General features: G+C 45.6%; 1 protein-coding gene across 1 annotated transcript in view; it reads right to left on the bottom strand.

The window, feature by feature from the left end:
- Positions 1–26,709, bottom strand: part of LOC144150159 (uncharacterized) — a 72,389-nt gene that overhangs the window by 27,128 nt on the left and 18,552 nt on the right. Inside the window, exons 5-9 of the mRNA XM_077681999.1 lie at positions 23,627–23,722; positions 15,102–15,233; positions 10,179–10,426; positions 3,880–3,952; positions 755–802 (exon numbers count right to left, since the gene is read on the bottom strand). Coding sequence (XP_077538125.1) covers positions 755–802; positions 3,880–3,952; positions 10,179–10,426; positions 15,102–15,233; positions 23,627–23,722 — 597 coding nt within the window. The remainder of the gene's footprint in view (positions 1–754; positions 803–3,879; positions 3,953–10,178; positions 10,427–15,101; positions 15,234–23,626; positions 23,723–26,709) is intronic.

Genomic DNA, 26,709 nt, shown 5'->3' with positions numbered 1-26,709 from the left:
TATATATATATATATATATAAATATATATATATATATATATATATATATATATATATATATATATATATATATATATATATATATATATATATATATATATATATATATACATATATAGAGAGAAACAGCGCCATCAAGCTGCTTTATTGGGCGAGTACTGCAGACCCAAAACCACCCCGATTGCATGAGAGCTTTTTGGTAGCATTTTGAGTTGGTCCTCCACTGCATGTGTTCCCCTGACTCGGCTGGGTGCAGGATATCTCAATGCCTTTAGATGCACAAAATTATTTCAAGATTCTCCTCAAATTGGGGCTGGATTGAAGGAAGGTTCAAAATACGAGGGTGTCTGCCCCGGTGTCCAACCAATTCGTGTCATGTTGCGTGGAGAGGATTTTACCACCATTTTCTACTCGCTGCAGTTTCTGATCGTCAGCCGAATTCCCTATGTACGAACAGACTGTTTCCTCCGCAGCGTGGGTAAAGCATGAGACGATGTCATTTTCTAGCTCTAATAACATTCCTTTCGGTTGTACGGCTCCATATTATGAAACTTGGAATGTGACTGCTATCTGCGGCATCACGCAGTGCAGCCTTGTATGCTTGCTCCCACTTTACAGGCAGTATCAAGGACCTAAAAAGTGCTTAGCAAGGAGGTTAATTTCACGGTTAATTTAACACACTCGACATGTTCTTCACACTGAGCTCGCTGATGAAAAGGGTTTTGTAATCACTCAAATCAAACGATAAACTTACGAAGTCTAATCCAATAGTGGAGGCGTACAAGCCTGAGAAGTGATCCTCCTGAAACAAAAAAAAAAGTGCAGAACAATTATGTCGATAAAGTGTTGCGAGAAAAAAAGTGCATTCTCATTTTCACAGCCCATATGAAACCACACCCCAAAGCAGCGAAAATTTGTGATTGGCTCACATTTACAGCATCTAAAGCACGCAAAGAAGTTGACATATTATTCCAGATTACACTTTATGGTTTCCAACACCAGGGATGGGCAGTGACTAGGAATAAAACTTTGTTCTCTACGTAGATGACCAGTTTAACAAGCATTTCTTGATTTGACACGTGCTCCCCGTCGCACACGAGCACAGCAACGACCATTATGATTACTTAGCTTCCTAAGTAAGGTATGTATCGTCCATCAAAAAAACGACAATGACAAAGATCACTTACTCGATTTCTCACTGGCGAGGCCTTCTTAAAGAAAACCGCAACAATTGTTATGCATCGAAACAGATAACTGGGCGAGTTCGTTTAGATTCATCTTCATTACACTCTAAGAAATCGGTGAATGTGGGCTTTACGACAACGCCCCAGAACGACCATTCAGCGTGCTTAAATGTGCGAATTTGGCGAATAACGAGGCCCAGCATGCGATTAAAGTAGAAACTAGGATCTGCGCTACGACAACAGCGCACACGCACGCCTTGCGCTGCTGTCCCAGCGTAGATCGTACTTTGTGCTTTAATTTAATGCTGGGCCTCTTCATTCTGTGAATCCTGTATCCACAATGCTATTCAGCAAGCTATCACGAACGCCAATGTTAAAAAATTTGTTAACCCTGCACAAAGGTAGGAGTCGACGTGAAGCGACGCTTCAATGGCATGTCGTTTTGAATTTGTCCTTTTCAAAGCGCATTTCTAAGTACTGATCTGCCGCGAAAAAAGAGACGCCCACCTCTCGCAACTCCGGCCTGTACAGACGTTCGGGCCGCCCAAGAAGTTCTCTGCCTTATCCACAAGATTTCAAAGGACATTCTGGACCGCTATGAAGACAGTGACGCCTCAGCCTCCATCGTTTAGCTGCCCCGGACTTTGGTCGGTGAATGGGTCGGTGACTGGGCAATAAATGTTTTCTCTCGCGCGCCCGCACTCATGGCCACATCGGCGTTACGAATTCGTTGCGCGGCGACCGAAGCGTGGTCCGTGGCGCATTCGCCACAAACCGCGCGTGGCGCTTGCTTGAACTTGGCTTGGCCTGAAGGTCGAGCGAAGCTACCTGGTATTTTCTGGGTTTGTAACTAGACTAATGGGCCTACGCTTAAAACACGGTGCGCTGCAGCATTCTTCCGTGGCTCTACAACAAATGGTTGCTCCCCTGCAACTTCAACCCTTGTAATTATTCTTGCCATACTATAACCCATCCTCTGTTATTATCAAATTTACACGGGGCACTCTCGATTGCCCGAATTAGTTTCAACCCATTCCAGGGTCTGTATTCCTCAGGTATAGATCGCAAAAAAGGCGATGGTTCCCTACCGAGGTGTCTCAGTGGTTGAGGCGTTGTGCTGTTGGGACCAAGGGCACCGCTTCGATTGCCGGCAGCGGCGGCCACTTTCTGATGGAGGCGATAAGCGATAATATTTAAACGCACGTTAAAGATCCTCAGGAGGTAAAAATTAAGCCGGAGCCTTCAACTACGGCGAGCCCCACATCCTGGGTAGCGTCAGTGCGTCAAACCTTATAATCAATCGAAAATACGATTGTTCGTACGCATCTAAACTCTACATTAGGAGCGATACTGAGAGTCATCAGTCTCCCGCGAGTGGCTGGCCGTCGGCAACGAAAAGGAAGAGAGCCCTATTATTCTGCAAGTTGAAACCATGGCCACCGAGGCCATGCAACCCAAAAGTTCAACACCAAGACCTGTGATATGCTGTACATGAAAAAAAAGAAAAAAATCCGGCAACATTAAGCAGTCGTTATGATGTAGTGAATCGAAAGCATTTTTGTCGGAATGCGATTTTTGTTCCGAAAGTATTATAATTATTATTATTATTATTATGAGTCACACCGTCGTCATCATCATCATCATCCTCATCGTATACTTTTGAAAACCGGGGTAGGCAGCAGGGGGTGTATCGGTGTCAGCACTCTCCCTGGAATTTCATAAGTAGCAAATCCTCCCTCCTGTCTGTCGGCCTTTTTTCCGCCTATTGTTTTTACACACTTAGTTAAAATATAAATGCAAAAACCACTACAAGATAAGAAACCAAACTAAGATTGTTTGAGCGGAGGCTACTTTTCTAACTTTTGTAGTGGAGGAGTATAACACACCCGAAAAATATTTCTGGCTACTCCACTGCCAATGAGGATTTTTCCTATCTTTGTTACTGACGTGTTCAAGAGAACAGCACGCCGCAAAGCTCAACTACATAAAATCTGGGTCAAACGTTCACCCCGCTCCGGACACATATCTTTGCTGTTTAGAGCGCAGGCAGCAGGCCGCGTGCGCAAGTGGCGGAATCCCAATACAAAAATGACCATGCGTCATAACGTGTACAAATTAGCTGCACTGAGGCAATAGGTGGTGTGTGACAGCCTTCTCGTGTTTAATTAGGCCGAATCCGTGGGCCACCTCTTAACTCAGCTAGTTAATATTTAGCAAGTTTATTGCCATCAGTTGGACATAATATTTCTCTTTATTTGCATAGTGTATGTACCTTTTCGTATTAAACGGAACCAGGACCCTCCTTTCCAGTTTTGGCGGGGCATAACTTCGATCATCCTGCAAAGTTGTTTCTGTATTTCATGTATTACTTCCACGAAAACGTGTGTAGGGTGATTGAGACATTTATTTTCCATGAATACTCGGTTAATGTGGTAGTTTTTGACCCTTCCAACATCTTTTATGCTGTCTATCCCAAATGCTGTGATAGCGCATTATGCGGCTTCAAAGCCCACATCATTGTCTTTCCTTGTTTGTCTTTCGGCAACCTTGACAGTGTGTTTTTTGTAGGATTGTCACTAATTAATGCGCTATGGAGGACAACTTCCCACATACAGGGCCAAATAAAGCGCACAAGCAAACTCATCCAAGCAATGTAACATCTATTGAGTATGCCGAACAGTGCAGAAACACTTACCGTGTACCTAAGCATTAGGCAAGATTTTCCGACTGCCATGTCACCAATAAGTATAATGTTCAAGTTATAGTCGCTGAAAAGTCAAAGTGAAATTGGCGATGTTGGAAGCGCGATTACCAATGGAAGAAAAACAAGGTCAAAAATGAAAACAAAATATCAAGACTGCTATCCAAAACTTAGTCGGATTTTAACACACATTTTAACATAAACACATTCGGTACTAATTTAAACAAGAATGGAAGGACTCCTTGGTTTGGTAGGGTCTCGATTTTATAGAGTTTATTGTAGAATGACCAGGTATTCGACATAAGCCGGGCCAGTTATAGCAATATAAGCACTACATAGGTAAACATTTTATAGGAAACTCACTTAAATTAGCCATGAAGAGAAAATGCAAGTTTGTTTTATCTGAAACAGTTCGTGTTTTATAGTGCCCCAGCGCTTGTCCGGATACAAACGATGCTTTATTCACTAAGAAATTAATCAATTTAGGTTCGAATGTCGATTTTCCCGCTAAATCGTTTCTTTTCGTGGTCTGCAATGACATCACAGGAACCGACCGCTCTGCAGCGTAGAGTATCTTGATTTCGCCGTACAGGGTAGAAACGCGTATACGCTGGCGCCGCCATTTTGGGTCGCTCGCTCGCCGCCGAAGCAAGTCATTGTGTCAAAACCGCATCAAAATTATCGCCGCAACGCGCTTTACTGGCGAAGTTTGAATCATCTTATCTGTTTCTCGTTGCTAGGTATAGTGGGAAACGAAAAGAACAACGCATTGAGGATGTTGACCCAATTGCAGCGGCACGGGACCGTTCAAAGGGTGTCTCCACCCTGCTGGGTGGTGCTGTCGTGGCCTCCGCGATCGGCAACCGGCGGCGCGCCGTTGCTCCGGCCGTTCCAATCGCACGGAGAGAGCGTAACTCCGAAAAGGCTGTTGCGCCGTTTTCCGCCGCACCGCGGCGCACGTAGCCTAAGGTCGTTTTCCCTGGCGCGGGCGTGTGCAGAGGACGAAAACTCGGCCTTCGCAGCCTGTGTGTAACGTTGAATAAAAAAGTTACCGCACACCAGTGCAGGTGAAAGGTAGAAGTAGTTACTGGTGCCATTAGGGTAGTTACTGGTGGTTTGAATTTTTGACGTAGACTATGCCCGGGGTGATGCATAAGTGAATTCATTGCACAGCAGTTTTCTTTTTTGTAGTCACGCATGGTTCCAAAACACAATACGTTTTCCGGTTTTGTTTCTAAAAATCTCGTACATGTTGTTTGGAACGCACGGAATATCCAAGCAAGAACAAAATTATGGGAATTCAAACGACTGAAATCCAACCATTAGTAAACACGAAAATACACACTATGTCGTTTCGTTTTTTCTCCTTTACACGTGCGGTCTTTGACAGATAAAGTAGATGACATGGCAACACTACTTGAAACGTTTGGCGTAACTTTTACCGCGATACTATTAACAGAGACGTCGTATACTTCAGCATCTATAGTCTGTACTGTCCAAATGGCTATCGGTATTTCTTCCACAATAGGCAGGGTAAACGTGCTGGTGCCGTTTATTGCCATGCATGCTTGCATATACAAAATTACAGAGAGACTTCCAGTCTACCATAAATGGACGTCGTCTAAGTAATGTGATAAAAATCTTTACCGGAGTTACGATTGCTATATAGTTCTCCACTTCATGTGTTTATTCACTAATAACCCGAACAACTTAGTTACAGCCGATGTTGTGCATACAGATATTAGTGATCAGCTGATCTGCTGACCGAAAAAAATAATGCCCTTAATATGTAATGACAACAAATTAGCAAATCTAGAAATTCAGAAACAGTCTTCCGAAAAAATACATATGTAGAGTCGATAGCGATATGAAAGGCATCGGGGAATATCGTGACTTTTTCACTCACGGCAAATAATTTGGTAGCGTGATTGCAGTAGGTACTTGAAACCCCTAAGCATATTGAATAAAACGCAAAAATATGATTGATTCAAACCCGTGGAAGCCTAACAGATTATTTGACTATCGTAGTCGCCTGCCTATAAACAATACACGAGAGCTTGCCGGTATTACGCTGTTTTCGCGCGCGCACACACACACACGCACACACACACACACACACACACACACACGCACGCACGCACGCACGCCCGCACACACACACACACACACACACACACACACACGCACACGCACGCGCACGCGCACACACACACGCACATACGCACGCACGCACACGCGCACACACACACACACACACACACGCACACACACACAACGGATACCCAGAGCGTTCGAAACAACTTAAAAGGCGAAAAAAGCATATTTTCGCGCAGCGGTATCGCGCGAAACTGATGTAACAGCGAAAAAAGAATTCAGCACGCTGGCATTCACTCTGCCAGAGATGGCAGAACCCTTCTCGGCATTCGCCTTTCAAGCAAACGACCACTAAAGCTGCGTGCAAAGGCAATCGTGGGTGTTAAACAACGTACGTTAAACAACTTTGTACTTGTAGGATCGAGTCAAAATATATAGACCATATATTCAAGTTTTCAATCCCGAAGACGCGACAACGAAGGCTGATTTACAACTCATAGCGCAGGCAGCGTCGGCCAGACGAGCCTCGCTTCAACCTTAGGCTAACGGCGCCGCCTCGCCGCGTCTCACAGCAAAATTACACCGCTCCCCTTGTTTCCGCGCCGAATGGGACGGCCGGAGCAACGGCGCGCCGCCGGCAGCAAATCGCGGAGGCCACGGTGCTGTATTCGAAGAACCCCGTTCTGAACATAGATGGCGCCACCATACCGTGGCAAGCCGTTTTCTACCTTTGGCTTCTTTTTGACCGGAAATAAACCTGGCTTGTTTTTGCTCTGGGAGAAAATAATCGTTACCTAAAACAGTGCTCGCTCGACAAATATGGTCACATAAGACACCGTTGCTTGCGTCAGTCGGACAGTGTCGTCTGAGAAAACCCCAAAGCCCCGCAGTGCTGTGCAGCTAAACAAAGCATAGGGCGCGCAGTACCAACAGCAGTACGCGTCAGTACTTCTATGTGTACTCGTGCTTTCGTAACTTCCACTGTTCGTACCACCATTTCTATTGCTTTATAAAGAATGTGCCCTAAATTTAAGCGCAAATCGCTCGTTCGGCTAGCTTTTAAGCTCTACCCAATTTGCGTCTGCTTGTGCCGCCCGCCGCCAATCGCAGAGCTAGCTCGTATGACATCATAGGTTCTGTTGCGGGAAATGAGCTGGTGGGTCGCATGGCCGTTCTCTTTTTTCCTAATTATGTAGCTTATTTGAGCGAAGTCTACGTTAAAAGTGGCGTCAGTACGATTCTAACGAGGCAGTCTTTTGAATGAACCAAGCTTGTGTTTTCTCTTCATGGCTCCTTTAAGGGGAGAGTTTTATACTGCCTTCTTTTCCGCAGTTGTTTATTACTAAATCCGGCACATAATAAAGCAGTATTCCGCCTAATACTTGAACATACTAGCCCCTAAATTTCTCTAATAAGGTTAAGGTCCAAACGCAAAGTGCAAACAGATTGTAAATAAATATATATTTTTAGGATTTTATTGCAAAAACTGTGAATAGTTTGCATATATATACCACCTTGTCACTTCTTATGCATCTGTTCTGCACTGAGGAAATATACGAGAACGTTGATGCAGCTTCAAAATCTATTTAAATTGAAAGAAATGTTTAAAGAAAGAAAATATATATATATATATATATATATATATATATATATATATATATATATATATATATATATATATATATATATATATATATATGTGTATAAATTTATACATCTATATATATATATTTATATATATATATATCTGTGTGTGTGTTTGCGTTGAAGGTGAATATATGATTCCCTAACGTGTTTGGTTAGGTTGTGTCGTTTTGGGCTGTGGGATGTTACGTTGGGGTTGTGCTGTTACATTGGAGGAAGAGGCGAGTGTGAATGTGTCCGACGCGAATATGGAGGATGTATCCCTCCAAAAACCCGGTTAGCCCAAGCTCGTCCCGTGTTTTTCTTGTGCCCTTGCGCGCTTCTCCGTAGCGAAAATATTGACCCTGAAATAAGCTCAGTAGTGAGCTATTGACAGGACGGCATACAAATAGTCGGTTTTTTACAAGAGCAAATGCTTTCACCGCAACTGAAACACGCAGGCAGCGGTCCTCTTAGTATAGGTAGGCTCAAAGATGGCGGTACAATCTCGAAAAACATGCCTATAGAAATGATCTGGAAAGTGCTGAAGAATGTTCCTTGACGTGTTCATGACCCGGGGGTAGCATCACAAGACTAATACCTGTGCTACACGGCAGCTTGCAACTGGCAGTTGAAACGCTCAGTTAGAAGTTCTTCCTATGTTTTTACAATGAGGCACTCAATAGAAAATTGGTTCTAAGGCCTTCGGGAAGCCTTTCAAACAACCCTGTAGCACAAGTATAACGTACGGTACGTCGCAGTTATCCTTATTAGAGAGAGACACACACCCTTTCCTAACAGTGTGCATGCCTTCTGCGCTGCCATCTAAGAGTACAGTGCAATTGTTAATAGGATGCATCACATGTTGAGATTATCGTCTAAAACACTTTGATTAGCAACAGCTCCTCACTAGAAAGTTTACGCTAAACTTTAAGTAGAATTCTACACAAACTTTCTGCACAAAGTTTACATTAATATTTCAACTCAAACAAGTTGACCAATGGTTGACGAAGAGTTTGTAGGTTGTTTCTAGGAAACATAAGGACAATCTGTAGACAGTCTACTGTCACCTCTTCTTATATTCTTGAACAAACAGTAATTCAATGTTATTAACAATTTTTAAGAGGTCTTCCCCAGCATTTCGACATTATTCCGCCTACTATTCTTTCTTCGAAATCCTCCCTCCTTCACGCTTCGCTCATCTTCACTCGTTCTGTTCATTTTACCGTACCTCTACCTGAAAGGGGCCACGAAGACAAAGTGAAAGTTTGGTTCTCTAAGAAGATTGCTTTGTCTTAGAAACAAAGATTTCGATATTATCACAAACGTCAAACAAATATTGCAGACATTAGGGAAAATTCATGAAGCTGCGGCGACTTCACAACCACTTTCCCACGACATTTCTGGAACGTCAGGAAATCTTGTTTGTACGATTGGCGACCGCCTACAAAAGCGCCGTTAAGGAACGCAAACAGGTCATTGTATTAGGCTCTTTGAATCTGTTTTATAGTTCCACTTCAATGGTAACCTGCAGTTAACACACTGAAAATAAAGTTTCAGTCCAGAGCTCTTTTGCACTACTCCTGCCCATTTTAGCTCAATGTCGCTCGAAATTTGCAAATTGCTCAATATCTGGCGGTTTGCATTCGGGGCTGGAATGAAGCCGACTGAATTACCAAAGGCTAGTTCTCTCAAGCTGAACAAAGTTGTATTTCATATATACGGGCCGTTTGATGCCAAATTATTGCCCCCGGCTTTTCCTGGTGACGTTATATAACCGTGGGTGACGCACCCAACAGATGAGACCGCAATGGGTCACTAGTTTTTTTGCCGTGGGTGTTCAGTTTTCATACGTGACCCATCCGCACGTGACGTGACGGACTTCCGACCCGCGTGTGCACCACACAGCGTTTGCAGGTTGAGAACCACTTGTTAGATACCAGTGACTGTCTAGCGAACTCGGTCACAAGTAACATTTCCGCCTTACTCAAATGACCAACAGGGTATATATAACAGGGCGGCAGACAAAACATTTTCGCGCTAGCTTAGCCCATACATGCACATCGTCAATAAAAAGCAAAATAACAGAATATCCACGGTTCATTTTGAACCCTTACTCAAATACCCAACCGGCTAATATAAGCGGCAGACAAAAACTTTTCGTGCTAGCTTAGCCTATAAATGCAGATCGTCAATACATACCCAGCTTTCCCGCTCAAAAGTCTAACCTCGCAGGAACCTAGGAAAATTACTTCAGGAAAGTGATATTTGGCACAAAGCAAGACTTCAACGGGAAGATAGAAACACTAGAAGAACTTTTCAGGATTCTGAATAGTTTGTGTATTTCGCTATCAAATTTTACTCCCCATGCATTTCTATGGGATAGTTTCCATGGCTCAGGAACCTAGCCGCAAAACGTGAAAAACTTGAAACTGTGCGCAAAGCAAGTTTTCACCCCCAATATTAGCAGCACGAAAGAAGTTTACATTACGATAAATAACTACAGATTAATCGCTGTTGAACGGACAGGCATGAGCGGGAAAGCTGCACATGAAAAAGCAAAATAAGAGAATTACCACGGTTCACTTTGAACTTTTCTCGACTGGAAGCGACCTTGACGGCCAGCAAAACGGGGTCTGCTCAGATTGAGGCCCTCCAAACGGCGTCGAATCTCTCCATAATTTGAGCCTTTCTGAGGTCCCTTTTGGGGCGGGTACAGGCGATTGTTGATGTCAGTTGCAATCTCTACGAAAATCCGAGCCACATTTGAGCCGTCTTTGGCGCTGGCTTCCAGGTACTTCATGCCCCACTTGTTCGCTAGCTCCTGTGAAGAAAGTCAATCACTAAAACTAGCATTTTCAACAACCCTAGCCGCAAAAAAGAAATCCGTTAAAGAACGTGTGAGCTGTTTGAAACGGCTTTGCTAACGGTATGACTGGCCATAAACGGGTTTTGTTCTCAGCGAGTATGCTAGAACAGTATCCGACGCATATAATTTAGCACCTTTATTTCCACGGCAAAGATCCACACTGCTAATGCGACAGACGTCTGTGACAAGTGACAGGCTTCAGTGACAGACTTCATTTCAGTGACGCCATGTTAGAAGTTGATGGCGTGACCACAGAAACAGACGGCCGTGACCATCGACTTTATAAGCACGGTAAGGACAGGTAAACGGTACGCCTGATAATGGCAGAGCGCGCTTATACCACCTGTTCGCTCATTCGTCAAGCTCGGACTCAATAGGCGCAGCAATGAATAAAACATACAGCTTGCTTTCATGTTTTTCTTTTGAGTTAAATCGTGTGACCAAACAGCTTAGTACTAGGAGGAGTGCAGACCGTTGAAATGCGTCGGCTCCTTTGCGATGGAGAGGCTTTTACTGCTCTCTTAGGTGGCTGTTGCGCCCAACCAGTAATTCATGTTTTCTTGCCAAACGTTAAACCAGAGTACGGCACGTTAATTTTATGCTCCGTTATTGGTGACTTGGAAACAGTCGAAACCATTCTTTCTCTAAAAAACAGTTTTAAACCGGGCGTCGGGTGAAAATGCGCTTGTTGCATATTCACAGGGATTTCACGGCGCCGAAGGTGGGTAAAATGTTTTGCAGTATTTCCCGGCAATGGCAACCGCAAGTTGCCAGCTGTTACATAAAATCTCGTGACATTTGTGCAGACTGACGTTGCCATTGTGTAACGTACAGGGCCGTCCACGCTAGGTGCGAACACGGCGCAGCGTGGCCGTGCTCCGCGGGGCGCCAGCGCACAAGCCGCGGCCGCGCATCGAAGCTCAGCGGCGCAGGCGTACACGGGCTTGGAGGCGGGGCTTCGTGTCGTCTGCTAGCGCGGGAGCGCGCCGTTCTTGCTTTGCTGTGAAGCTCGCCCAACTCTCGGCATGCTTGTAGCGTCTTTGCGCGCCGCGACGCGTTGCGGGAAAGCGCACTTCGCTCACTGCGGTGCATTTGTAGTTTCTGCGTAAGACAACTGAGCGCTTCCTTTTTTCCGTGCCACCATCCCAGTTCAATGCATATATGGTTACAAACATTTCTGGACTGGTTTGGTTTATTTAATGAAGAGGAGAGCTGCGGATAATTTTGACCACCAGGATTTATTTATTGTACACTGGCATTATGCAGCACATGAGGGTCCGTGCATTTCGCGTCCATGGAATTTTGGCAACATGCGGCTGGGTTTCGATCCCGCGACATTGGTCTCGATATCTGTTGGCTTGTTTAACAGCGGTTCTGTTGTTGCAGGCCGTAAATGTGTGCGGTGTGCGGCGTCATCAGAAAACTTCGGGTCATGGTTACTCCCGCAGTTTACCGATCATGTGAGCCCGCGCCTCACAATGGGCGCTTGGAGAAGCCCAGGATTGCGCGTGGCGCTCGCAAAATAAATACCAAGGAAACAGTTCACGTGCGTTTGCACCTCAACGGGGGAGAGAGGGGGACAATACAGCTTGCTCTACAGACGCCCAGTTCGCGAATGTGGTTGCCGCCGGTTTTAGCGCGTCCTGACGCATTCTACTTTGAGCGAAATGTGCAAACCTGCCGACAAAACGCACCGGGCCAGCCAGTCATGCACGAGGAAGAAGATGGATATGACGATGACTGCTACTACCGAAGTGGAAAGCGGTGACAGGCCATGAAATAAACAATTTCAAAGCTAATGCAATGCGGGGTGGTGTGTCTTTCAGTGCTTACATAGAAAAAAATCCTTCAGCTTCGCTATGGATGAAGCCTTGTGTAACCTTGGGCAAGCTTTTTTAATTTTTTTACAAGATCATCGCCCATTGTCGAGATAGTTCAAGCAGCCGCCCAGCAAGCGGGTCTCACGCATCCAGCACGATCATCCTACTCTCCGGCAGAGTCTTGGGCTGGTCCCACTGTGGCCTGCTGCGTTATAGTTCATATATCATTAGTTGCTAAGCATATACCTGGCTAATTGTTGTGACACAGGAACCCTACCTACCCTTTCTTGCCACCTGCTACGTAGCCTTTTTTCTGTTCTGATTCGTACTTCCCCGCAATAGGCCTATGTGAGTAATGAAGATCTGGTCATTAGTTCCATGCCCCACCGTTGTGTAACAGCTTCTCCGTTCTTGCGGTCCATCACTTCTGCGTCCTTCTCCTTACCATCCCAAAACGCATGGCCTATCAATGCCACGATCAGAAAAATGACCAGTATGTTCAATATTCCTTCAACCCAATTGCAAGGATTGTGACAGCTTACTGTAGTTCATCCCCTTTCCATTCCGGCACTGCACGGCACGAAACGACTGCTTTAAATCAATCCTTCTTTGTGCTCAACCTAGGCTGTACCTTAGCCGCAATGCTTCAAATTTCTGCTGTGAAGTCATACGAAGTCGCGTCGAGCCACCCACGAGCGCTTCCGAGCTGCACAGAGCATGTAAACACTCCGACAAAAAAAGTGAGCCAGGCGCCATATACAGGTAAATATGGCCATCTGCTTTAGGGAGCACATGAAGAAAATAAAGCTTTTGCTTCGTGACCCTCTTTAGTTCCAGAATGTCGTCAAGACACGAGAATGCCCCACAGCCGCGGTTCACTGGTCATGGGGCTTGGCTGTACTGAGCGGGGAGATCCATGTTCAATCCCGGTAGCAGGTGCAGCATTTCAACACAGGCGAAATGCCAGAACGCGCGTTTGCTAAGCTGTATCACTGCTGAGCTTCGGGTGGTTATCCGGAGTGCTACTCCACAGCGTCTCATAGCCAGAGTCGTTTTGCGGCATTAAACCCCATAATCCCAACCAAACCAGTCTAGAAATGTTTGTAACAATATATGCATTGAACTGGGATGGTGACATGGAAAAAAGGAAGCGCTCAGTTGTCTTACGCAGAAACTACAAACGCGCCGCAGTGAGCGAAGTGCGCTTTCCCGCAACGCGTCGCGGCGCCCAAAGACGCTACAAGCATGCCGAGAGTTGGGCGAGCTTCACAGCAAATCAAGCACGGCGCGCTCCCGCGTTAGCAGACGACACAAAGCCCCGCCTCCAAGCCCCTGTGCGCCTGAGCCGCTGAGCTAGCTGAGCTTCGATGCGCGGCCGCGGCTTGTGCGCTGGCGCCCCGCGGAGCACGGCCACGCTGCGCCGTGTTCGCACCTAGCGTGGACGGCCCTGTACAAGTTACCACCAACTGCTTGCATTAGCTAACGTCTTCGTCGAAGGGAGGACGAGACCTACAAGCGATATTGTTGTCCAATAGCAAAGACAGCCCTAGATTATCATGTGTAGGACATTTCGCCTAGTTTTTTTTAATACAATCAGGACTGACGCACTTTCAGTGTAGCGAAATAAGGCCATATTACTTGCCAACTGGCGCAAGTAAACGTGATGAAACGTCAACATTACGACAGCACCAATAACCCCTTTGTCATCCCTAACACGTCACTAAAATTGAAAGTCAATCAGAAAAGGCTTCGTACTAATTCACGGATTTAGGGCGTCGAGAATACGGCCCCTTCTGTGCGCTGCAATTGGTGGCGCCCGCTTCTTGGTGTCTTGGTTCTCTGTATGCCCATAGTATGCCCCGTCACCTTGATAGCTTTGCACACACACTTTGGACCCGCCGCAGTGGCTCAATGGCTAAGGCGTTGTGCGCATGATCCCGATGACACGGATTCCGTCCCGTTCATGGTGGCTGCTGTTCTGATTAACGCGAAAAATGAAAATTCCCGTGTGTTCGAAATATCAGCGCACGTAAAGATCCCTGTGGGTGGTCAAAACTACTCCGCAGCCATTTGCTACGGCGCTTTTTATAGCCCATGTGCACCTAAGGTGCATTAAACCATCAACAAGCCATAAACACTACTTTAAAGTAAAGCCCCTCCGTCTATATACTAAACCCGTAGTTTTTGACCCTCCACTTCTCGGATAAACTAGCAATGAAAGGCTGTCGTTATTTTTAGATAATTACAAGTTTCGGTGTACAGCTCGGAGGTATTATAAGAAATAGAGCCTTATTGTTTCACTGAAGAAGGGCAGCATATTTCGTTGATGTGTAAAGCGTTGGAGCAACTACTTTCCAGCCGCCAAACTGCAAACACTCTCAATGCCAGGGTCCAAATGAGACCAAAAGCTGGACCTATAAGAGGGTCCAATGATACCACAAGCAGACGTCAGCAATGGCGATTGTATCTCTTTTTTGTGGCTGTGTTTGTTCTCTTTGTGTGCTTTTACACAGATCTCTCGGCTGCCCCTATGATCGTTATCTGACAGGGGATTGTTCGGTCCAACATGGGTTATCGTTACTACCTCAGGTATATGTTTACAGTTACTACCTTCTATATTTTATTAACGAGAATTTCTCATTACTAGGAATATAGTTTATTAGTTTGCAATCTACAAACAAATTTTCTATCATTGTGAACAACGTGTAGCATTTCGGACGTGCTTTTTGAGAGATGATCCAACCGTCTGAAGCTCATGAAAAGTGTTGACTAGAACTTCATATACATGAGAAAAATATAGCTTTACTTACCTCTGCCACTTCGAAGGAAATTACTCTTTCTGCCTCCATATCAAGTTTGTTGCCAACTAGAAGCTTTGTGAAATCTTTGCTTCCCCGCTTGTCAAGTTGAAGGAGCCAGTCATTCACTCCTGTAAATGATTCCTTGGAGTTGCAGGGATTTTGACGATGATTCCGTAATGACGATGCGACGAGCACGGTTGCGTTGAGGCAGCATAAAAACATAAAAAGCATAAACAACCATTAGCGAACATATTGCTTGCGAAGCACAGATTACAAAAAAATTTAGGGAAGCCTGCAGTCGCGCGCAAGACTTGAGTGGCGAAGCTGTTGCAGTGATCATTGACGGACACAATGTAGAGTTTAATATCGCTGTGGTGTCATGGTTGACGTCGGCGGCATGCCATTTCAATGAAAGTATTTTGAGCAATGCCAAAGTGAGCTCATGGTTTTGGTCCACGTTTTCGTACGCCACTCCCCAAGCGCGCTTCATCTTCTTTAGCGGATGCTTTGCACGCCGACCCGCTCGAAGCGCGCCCTCTTCCTCGGCCGGGCGAACTATCCGCGGCTGGGCCATGTGGAGGGAATAATCAAGTACACAAGTACACTAGCTTCGACATTCAAGTCGGGGCTCTTCTGCGGTACAGAGCGTATGCGCACGACGACAGAAGGGCGAACGAATGAAAGGCGTACGCTATGACACGTCTTCCTCATTCTGAGAAAGTTTTGCCATGACACGGCGAAGGATGGAGTGTTTTGTGGCTAATGTTGGCAAATCTCCCTAAGTGGGTATCCTTGGCTTGACGGCCCTGCACTCGAGGAGCTCGGCCAAGGCTGGAGTTGCCAATATTGGCCAATCACCATAAGCGGACATGCTTAGCTTGACGAACTTGCGGTCGAGGTACGCGTACACGTGCACTCGGCCTTCTCTCGGGGAGTTTTTGGCGCGCTCGCACCCCGAAATTACGGCCAGTAGCAATAGCTCCACTGTTAAAATCAACCGAAATGTAATGTCGCCTTCCTGTAGAGAAAGTAATAAGCATCAATTTTAAGGCAATGTTTTCGCTGCTAAACGTATTACCGGCGGCCAGGCTGAGTGCAATGCACTACGTTGCTTTTGAAGCGAAACCATTAAGTGCATCATTCTGTGTAATGCCGTTGTTGTTGTGCAGTCAAGAAAATGGCCGACACAGTAGAGTGAATAAATAAAAATTTATCGGGAATATTAGGCTTCCTTACGTGCTTTCAAGGCGATGCCTCGCCATACTAATTGGAAACTATTATACTGCTACTTCCTACTTCGGTCAGTTCTACTGCTTTTTTGTCTCTTGGCCAATATTAGTTGAACAACTCCTTTTTTTCAACTCAATTGGCGTGACATTTTGCTCTCACGTGACACGCACTATTCCACAACTGTTACGCTATCAATTCAAAGTTTTGTTAGAGGTTTTGAAGCGCGAACACAGGCCTCTCAAAGCTCTCGATTCGCGGTTAATCTATCAAGTGGGTATGTCCTATCAAGTGGGTATGTCCAATAAAAATAGAACAACAATGACCACTTTTATTTTAGCGCTGGAATTTGCGGGGATAGTACACGGTAAAAAAGTGTAGCGATAGTACAGTGGTCGCCAAGTTATCTGGGCAGCCCACCTGAAAACTGCCCGTGACGCTAAGTACACTGGGACGACGAAGCCGAAACAGAAAGTAACGAAATAGGTAATAGTGTCGGCATCTGTGAATGCTTGCTCGTGGATAAGTGGGTAATGTGTTTGCCGTTCCGAATGTATGCTCCGTTTTCTCTGCGATTCCTCCCTGCGTCGAGAAGCAGCATACAATGGTTACACAGAATGTTTGTGGTTTCTGGTGGGGCTCAAGGGAAGAGCAGAAAAGTGATGATGTAGGTGCGGCCGTCTTATATCTTGGTTTTCGTTTGTGGAAGAGCAGATGCATCGTTTTCAGCCGACTGTTGTACAAGTACGAGTATGAGATCTTATGCTTTATTGTTTCAACTTCCGAAATCCGTTGAGTATTGGTGCAGCGATTCTTGTGCGAAATCGTCTGTGCTTTTATGATATTGAAACTTAGGTCTTACTTGTAGTATATTAGTAGTGTAGTACCGAAGCGTTTGTGCAAATATATTGTTATATTTGTCTCCCTCTTCCGCTTTATCGTCACTTACATGCCGTAGGTCGACAAAAATGTAGCATGAAGAGTGAAATGAATGCCGGTACGTTAATTTTTTTTTGTTCGTGCTTCATTATGGCACAATCCCAAAATAACCTCGGTTCCAGTTAGAATATTTGTATGTACACTTTTGGGAATTTAATTGTAGGTCATTGAAAACCCTGCAACAATCGCGCCAAGTTTTCCGGCTTTTGGGTTGCGGTATTCCACTAAGACTGCCTCCAAGAAACCTTTAAAGGAGACATGCCATTAACTCATTATAGAATTCACTTTACACCAGAGTACAATGTTGGGGGTGCTCCCTATAATGTGTTCATGACGCTTAATCGGCATTCTTTAGGGCAGATCAGGTTATCTGTTCAACATGCAAGTGAGGAGGCTCGTTTATTTGGCGGGTATTTCACTGAAAATGTTACTTATATAAGGGAAGTGTACAGAATCAAACAATCCGGAACAACTTGAACGGTTACTCAGTCTGGAGGTACTAGCGCGCTAGAAAAACTGCGCGTAAAAGACAAGACTACAAGTGAGGAACAGGACAGGCGGAGACGCACGACTAGCTTTATTCAAAAAACCAATATGACTACATATTATCTATTGCACCTGCAGACAAAGCAGCCAGCTTTTTCTCTTTTATTTTTTGTTATCACTGCACGATCGTGCATTAATGAGGAAAACATAAAAGAGAAAAAGCTTGCTGCTGTTTGTGAATGTTCAATAGATTGTATATAGTCATGTTTGTTTTTTTAACGTGATAGCGTTATTCGGCTCATTTTTCGATTCCCCCGTGACTCCTAGCCGTCCGCTATCAGCCGTGCTCCTCAGGCGTCCACGGAAATACACACTGCTGTCACTATGAAGCTACGATTGCGGCGACAAGATTTGAAGGCTCCGCTGAACCTGTAATGTGCGCTACGGCAACAAAGATTGGAAAGGAGGGCAATCATACAACGTAGGATACGAAAAAAAGGACACGCGCTTTCACTAGGTGCAGCGCCTGCGCGGTGTAGTTTGTTCTATGCACAGTCGGTGGTAACATGCTCGGCAGACACGGTCTCCAGCTATGCCCGCAACTTACGCCATCACACCAGAGCGTGTTTCGAACACAAGATCAAAAATACACGTTTTCTGTAATTCATGCCCGAAGACTACGCGTTGGCTACAAGGCATGTCTTTAGAAGCTTCCGGTGGAATTTTGACCACATTAGGATCTTTAACGTGCGCCGAAATAAAAAGAAATGGCGTTTTTCTTTACTGTGTTCATAAAAAAACGGCCACCGCGTCGGGGAATTGAACCAGTGGCCTTGGGCTCAGCAGCGCAACGCCTTGCCCACCGAGCAACCGCGCTGCGTTATCCACTGGGACTTAAGCCGGCACCAACAGAGGGTGATATAACTAAAAGACGGGGCAAATGATTAACGCCGGGCTCTCAGATATTCAGGAAGGCATAGATTATAAGACTAAAATATCTCAAATGAAGCCCACTATAATAAAATAATCCCATACTCACACTATCATATGACTTTGAAACTACTTTGCAATATTCCCATGGTTATGTCTCCGCTGAAAGCTAGGTTTAGAAAACGACAGATGGCGCCATGCGGCCAAGTTAAAAATCTCCCTAAAAGCAGGTACGAACACCCTCACAGAAAACAGCTACGTAAGAATACTCGCCTGGGTTCTAGGCAAGCGGGTAGTTCCCACATCACAATAGCCAAAAACAGAAAATCTTTAATCAGTCATTGCTCACAAGCAAAATGTCCAACAAAGAGAGGAGCTACAAAAAGAGAAAAGGAACGACAGAACTCATACAACCACTGATTATGACCAGGACATTGCAGAGCATGCCGTATCACAGATTTATCAGCAGCAAAGAAAGTGAAAGAAACACCATCATTCGGTAAACATATAAGGCTGTTATCAACCTCGCAATTTTTACCGTGAGATGATGATGATGATGATGATGGCTGGTGCTTAATGGAGCAAGGCCAACAAGGGCAAAGAGCACAAGAGAAGAAGTTACTGAATTTTTGATGAGGCTTTTAATACTGAAACATGTAAGTAAGAGTAAAGGTGATGCAAAACTGAAGACAATGGAGATGGCTGGTGTATAGGGCCAGGATGATTACACGTAAAATGACAAGAGCTCCAGAAATTTGACCTCAGCCAAAAACTTAAAAACACGTTGACTAGAAAATACATTGGTTCGTCGGCTAAAAAGTATGATGGGAGCAGTAGAATGTGTCGTCTGTATAATTCAGGAAAATGCTTGTGTCGTGTTGTGTCAAGTGCCTTGCGTGTGATTAGTAAATGGACCACGAAAAGGCCCTTTCCACATTTGCCACACATGGGTCCCGAAGTTCCAGTGAGCAAGTGGGAGTGTGTTACATGTGTATGGCCTAAGCACAGCCTAGCCAGAGTGACATCAGTGTATCTGTAGTGTAAGTGAGTTGTGTAGCGTCCCAATTGTGGTTTTATAACATGTATTTTGTTGTTTGTTGACTTCAGTGTAGTTTGTTGACACCTAGTTTGTTGACCTCCAGTTTGTTGACACCTAGCCACCATTTGTCGCACTCTAGATAATGACTTTCGACAGTGATAGTGTCAAAAGTTCCGCATGAGAGGCGAAGGCCAAGATGCAGCTCTGGGTCGAGCATTTTCGGTGCTGTCTTTGTCGCCGACCCATACATGACATTGCCGTAGTCGATCCGCGACCCCACCAAGGCTGTTTTAAAGGCTCAGCAGGAGTTGTTTGTCGGCCCCATAAGATTGATGTGAGAGGACTCCAAGAATGTTCATTGTTTTCAAGCATTTTCATTTGAGCTGGTTGATATGAGGAATGGATGTAAGCCTTTCATTGAATAAAATAACTAAAAACTTCTCCTTCTTCACAGGAATCGGCACGTTCTCAAGAATGGTGTCTGGGTCCGGTTGGACCCCACGCTTTCTGGAGAACACAACACAAGAGCTCTTTCCGGGATTATTTTAAAACCATTCTTGTCAGCCCAGCTGGAAAGTTTGTTGACACCAAGCTAGACTTGATGTTCGCAGATAAACATGTTGCATGATTTAAAGGATATCTTCACGGCGTCTACATACATGAAATAAGAGATTATAGGTGGCAATGCCTTTCTAAGAGAGTTTATCTTACTATGAAGAGAGTGCCGCTCAACACGCCACCTTGCACCAAGCCATTTTCTTCCACGTGGACCTTTCAGAGTGCTCAACCAACTCACTCGAAACGTTATCTCCGTCAAGTAACTAACCAGAGTGTTTAACATGTTACCAGAAACACCGAATGACTTGAGGTGACTAAGGATTCCACAACGCCAAGCTGTGTCTTAGGCCTTCTCGAGGTCGAAAAACACAGTTAAACAATACTGTTTATGCACGAAGGCATCATTTATATATGTTTCAAGAGCTACGAGTTGATCGTTCGTGGATCGCCCTGCCCTGAAGCCTGGCTGGTAGCTCTCGAGAAGACAGTTGTACTCAAGGAAGTACATGAGCCTGCAATTTATCATCTCGAGAAGCTTGCACAGGCAGCTCGTCAGGGCTTTAGGGCGGTAACTTGAGTGGGACGATGCGTCCTTCACCTCTTTCAGGAAAGCTATACCTATAGCCTCCTTCCAAGAGTTTGGAATGTGCCCCGAAAGCCATATCTTGTGATATAGGTGGAGGAGTGTTAGAGGAGTGTCCGAGAGTAGGTGCTGTATCATTCCATATGTGGTGTTGCCGGGGCTTGGAGCTGAGGGTTTGCAAGTGCTCAGAGCACTCCTAAGCTCACGAAGAGAAAACTCGGAGTTATAAGAGAATGCTGACTTACCGTTATCAAGTAAAGACTTCTTTTCGACCGATTTTTTGTGTTTCATGAAGCTGTTAGTGTAGTGTGCTGAACTGGACACGCGTTGAAAGTGTTGTGCGAGTGTGTCAGTCTGGTATTCGAGTGTGTCCCCTGTTGTGCTGACCAGAGGCAGGCTGTGTGTTTGTTGTACCTTCAGTTTGCGTATTCGTGTCCATACTTTTTGTGTTTCTGTGTAGGAGTTAATTGATGTTATGAATGTATGCCAACTCTCTCGTTTTGCCTCACGGCGCACATGTTTTCCCATCGTCTTTGCCCTTTTGAACAACAGGAGGTTACCCGACGTGGGGTACCAACGAAGAATACCCCACGCCTTGTTCTGCTCCTCCAGGCCCCCCTACAGTCCTCATTCCACCACGCCCTCCGCTTCTTGCGCAGGGCACCAGAGGCGTGGGGAATGGACTTTTCGGCGGCGTCGAGGATCTGCGCCGTGAGGAGTTGTGTAGCTTCTTCAACGTGTAGTGTGTTATGGATCTGTGGTGTAGTTTGGATGTTTCTGTAAATGTACTCCAGTTCGCTCTAGCTTCATTGAACCTGTTATGGGAAGGTGAACTGTTCGGGCCTTTACCTATGTATGTTAATGTGGTTGGGAAGTGGTCACTACCATATGGGTTAGTGCCAACATCCCATTCAAGAGATGGAAAGAATGCTGCAGAGCCAATAGCCAAGTCGTGGTGTGAATAAGTGATGCGTCCTCTATTATGGTATGTAGGTTTGTTTTTATTGAATAGGCATGCGCCCGAAGATGTTAGATATTTTTCGATAAGGCGACCTCGGGCATCCGTGCGAGCAGAGCCCCAAAGGGAGTTATGTGCGTTGAGGTCGCCTAAATGAATGAAGGATGCGCGTAGCTGATCTACAAGGCCCTCTAAATCCGAGTTCGACAGCTATTAATCAGGAGGGATGTAAATGGAGCAGAGTGTTATTTGCCTATTGAAATTTATGGTACGAATGGCAACAGCCTCAAGGACGGTCTGTAAGTGGATAGTGTGACACACCAAGGACTTTCGGGCAATGATGGCCGCACCCCCGGAAGATGTACCACCACCCCTCCCTGTGCTTCCTAAACACCAGGTAACTATTCAAAAAAATTCTATGTTTGGAATTTAAATGTGTTTCTTGTAGACCCATGACACTTGGCTTATGGGAGTAAAGTAGAAACAATCACATGATCCACCGTCTCCCTTTCACTCACACTGCCAGGTACTCATCTAAGTAAAAGTATAACACAGGTGGAAACCGACCAACTAAAGCAACTTTGAATGCTGGCCGACGACCTTCGGGCGGCCTCTCTCAGGTATTTTCCATACTGCGCGCGAGGAAATTATGGCCAACAGTGACGAAATTCCTGTCCTTTGTCAACACGACGCGTGTAATACAAAAGGACCTGGCACTCTAACCGATTACCGCCAGATCAGTGACAGACCGCGCAGGGACGAACTGCGTGCGTAATCAGTACCTTCAGGACAACGTCCCGAGACATTGCGGTGCGCCCAGCTCTATTGATAGCCGGTGACCCTTCGAATGACCTCACAGCGAGGGCAACTCCCCCGACAACAACGCACTCCTGCTTCCCGCGCACTAATGCGGTACCCCTGACAATGTATAGATACTGTGGTTTAACAAGGGACCGCGCAGCGCCGCTCGGACTTCGACAACCTTTCCCCGGCGGGGAACAATTCTATCGTAGCGTCACTAAATAAGCTACGCTTTTATTGATTTAGTGAAGCCTTTATTTAGTGACGCTATTCTATCGGCCAGACGCGCATCCTGGCCTCTCCAGACAAACGATAAAAGGTGAATAGCATCCTCGCGGATGCACTAATTACCCTTTCGAACGACGCGTAAGCTCAACCGGCATGAAAGCAAGCACAAGCTGCGGCCCGCTGTGTGATTACTCTTCTGCCTTTGACCTTCGATCAATCCCGTTCCGCTCAAGGATGTACAAATTGGCCAGCTTATAGGAAGGGAAACACGATAGCGACTTGTGCAGTTTTTATACTCGATCCTTGGCATCAAAAACAGCCAACACCTAGCGATGTAACGTTTGCAGAAGGAACGCCGTTCCTGCAGTTCCTTCGAATACCTAACGAGTTACCGGTACAGTTCCACTGCCCTGGATGGAACGGTGGCGTTCCTCCACTCCTCCAAAAAGGAACTAGTTCCAGGAACGCCGTTCCTTGGAGCGCCGTTCCGTACAACACTGATACAATCCTAGACAAGAAGGGGTGGTATGGCAGGCTGAAGTTCATTTGTGGAAAGTTGCGATATCATGAGACCACAGCATACACCGACTCAGTGATGTACGAAACCACGAGGCCTGAATTGTCGTTTGTTGACTACTGTGACAATATTTGTGACTGCATGACTATCCAATATACAGGAAGAAATAAGTGGAAGTTGGAGCCATCCTCTTGGCAATCCGAATAGTGCACCCCGACCATGTGCGCGGTCACTGCCATTGTTTTAAAAGTTTTCTCTGTCCACGTACCTCATCTGTTACGTCGAAGACTATGATGAAGCCGTCGGCCTTCTCGTAGTATTCCGCAATTGCTTTGCGATACTCCTGCCGGCCCGGAACATCGATCTGAAACAAAGACGTAATTGAATTCGCCGCGTTTATCTGGGGCTGCTGGTTCTCTCCTCCTGTGTTCGGCTGCCCTTGCTGCGTTGGCTGTTCACCGCAGTCGAGCCAAGGTTTTCACCAACGGGCAGATTTCCTCATTGGCCCCGTTTTTGCTGCTTTATTCCGCAATGAAAAATAAACGACTGGGGAGACTGAGCGCCCACACGACTTCGCCCTTAGGTGCAAATAAAAGCTGGCAAGCCAACGCTGTAGTATTAGTTTCAAGAGATGAGCAACGGACGCTGGAAGGAGAAACTCAAGACGGAGAAAAACTATTTGTTGGAATTGTAGCCAGCTTCCAAAAAGCGGCCGGCCTGTTTCCATGAACGAGTCCCGTTTTTTACTACCGCTTCGCCCTCTTGTCGTCTTCGGGGTCGGATGAGGCAACGGGCAGAGAGGTAGAATACAAGGGTCGAAACAAGTCAAACTCTGAACAATTACATTCAAGCTATAGCAGATGTCCTAAACTATCAACATGTCTCGTCAGAAGCTTTTCAATCCAAAATAGAGCTACTCAAACATTCCTACCTTATTAATAAAATGGACAATAGGGCAACGGGCTGTGGGGGCCTGTTTGATTGTACAAGAAAGAACTGAACAAGAGCACAAAATGCAACCCCCCTATCTATGGAAGGCAGTAGAGAAACGCATAAACTGAAGAAACAAAAATACTCAAAATTCATCCCCAAGACACCATTTGCTCCATTACAAACGAAGGTATATTCCATTCTCCTTTCCTTGGTGTTGTGACTGGACAAACAGCATAGCAGTATCCAAGCTAGCGAGTTGTTTAGAACAGGCACATCGTTACTCGGTGCAGTTTGAGCATCGCCATGTAAGCGTCAGCCCAATGCTCCAATGGAGTACGCACACATTATGTCGTAGGAAACGACCATAAGACGAGATCACTTATCTTAGAAGTGTTCGCCCCGCTACAAAAAAGCTGACAGAAATTTCCCGAACGTAAGCAGCTTTCTACAATGGTGAATTCTTTCCCCGTAGAAACAAGCGCTTTCAGAAAAAAAACAAGCGCTTTCAAAACAAATTTCACATGACGCCCAGGTTCCCCTGTTCACGCCCTGACTTCACTACTCACTATAAACTGTTCCTGTGTTCCATTTTTCGGCGATTTCTACAACACTTTGACAATGCTAACTACGTGATATACATGTATATTGAAGACGTCAGTCTTTCTTGGGCTACTTGAACGAGAAAATTTTGGTCTGTCTGTCTGTCTCTCTGTCTGTGTGTCACTCGATTAAGCCAGCCGACCGAAGTGAAATAGATGCTGCGCAGTAGTCATATATACCCACATTAAAATCTAAACGTCTAAGTGCGGGGTCAATGTTCATACTTGTCAGCATTGTTGAACAACAACAGGATATTAGGCAAATATAAGGAGAAAATCAATACCTGAGTGACAGTTGGAGTGTTCCTTTATTCAAAATTTACGGGTGCTTGCTTTTAGCGAAAGCAAATGAATTAAAACATCAACTGCAGAAAACCGTCGCAGGCTGTTGGCCGTGCTCCCTGGCGGAATTCTACAAAATCAAACAGCAGCAGCAAGGAAACGTTCCACTGGATAGGTTTCGCTTTCCGCTTGGAATGCTCAGGGGGTAGGGCGACGTGGTTCTAAAAACATTGTAGTAGGGCTCCTCGATTCACGCGCGTCTCAGTCATATGGCAGAGCTGGCATCGAGGCACCTTTACTTGGAGCAGTGGAATTCGGTAAATTTAAATTGTCTTGAGCAAACCTCTAGCGTGTTATCACAGAAGGAACGAGAAGGGAGATTAACAGCATGAAAGGTGAGCTGGAAAGAGAAGGGCTGCTTCACTTGCCAGGGGCGCCAGTTGACTTATCGTCTTGCGTCGACATTTGCAACGAAAGGAGCAGATACGCCGGCAATTTTTCCTTAAAGATTTTGCACCAGGACCAAAATCATAGATTTGAAATTTTTAGCTATTAGCCAGAAGTTCGCACGTGCTAATATATCCCTTCGTCGCTGCTTTCTCGTAGCTTCAAAATAGGTCTTAGGTAGCCGTCATTCGCGCGGTAGTCTCCCTAATCTACGCCTATGTCCTTCGACATAATATGTTCCCAACTGTTAGGTCGTCAGCATATGGATTATATACCTTATTCAAGAGATAACTGCAGACGCACGTTTTAATATGTCATTTGGCTTAAAGGAACGATGAAGACAAATTACAAGTTTGTTTTATTCGAAAGATTTCGTGTTTTATAGTGGCCCCAGCGCGTGTCCAGATACAAACGATGCTTTAGACACCCAGAAATAATCAATTTAAGTTAAAATTTTAATTTTCGCTATATCGTGTGTTTTCGTTGTCTGCAATCACATCACAGGAACCGACCGCTCTGCAGCGTAGGGTCTCTTGATTCATGCGTCCGCCGTACAGGGTTCGGACACGTATACGCTGGGGCCGCCATTTTGGGTCACTCGCTCACCGCCGAAGCAAGTCATTGTATCAAACCACGCTACAATTATCGCCGCAAAGCAGTTTACTGGCGAAGTTTGAATCATCCTATCTGTTTCGCGTTGCTGTGTATCGTGGGAAACGAAAAGAACAACGCGTTGTGCACGTTGACCCAATTGCAGCGGCACGGGACCGTGCAAAGGGTGTCTCCACCCTGTACGCGGCGCTGACATCGAGGTACTCGCGCGTTTCTTTACCTTACTGAACCTAGATGGCGTAAGCATACCGTGGCAAACCGTTTTCTCCCCTTGGTTTTTTTTTTTTACCGTATTGAACACTGACTTGTTTTTGTTCTGGGAGAAAATGATCGTTTCGTGAAACAGTGCTTGTTCGACAAATATGGTCGCGTAAGACACCGTTGCTTGCGTCAATCGGCCAGTTTCGTCTGAGACAACCCCAAAGCCCCGCAGTGCTGCGCAGCTAAACCAATCATGGTGCGCGCAGTACCAACAGCA

The sequence above is a fragment of the Haemaphysalis longicornis genome, unplaced genomic scaffold, assembly GCF_048455015.1.
Source record: "Haemaphysalis longicornis isolate Haplotype H1 unplaced genomic scaffold, Haemaphysalis longicornis Haplotype H1 scaffold_8, whole genome shotgun sequence".
NCBI lineage: Eukaryota > Metazoa > Arthropoda > Arachnida > Ixodida > Ixodidae > Haemaphysalis > Haemaphysalis longicornis.
The sequence above is the reverse complement of the archived record's forward strand: the minus strand, read 5'-3'. Positions and strand labels throughout refer to the sequence as shown.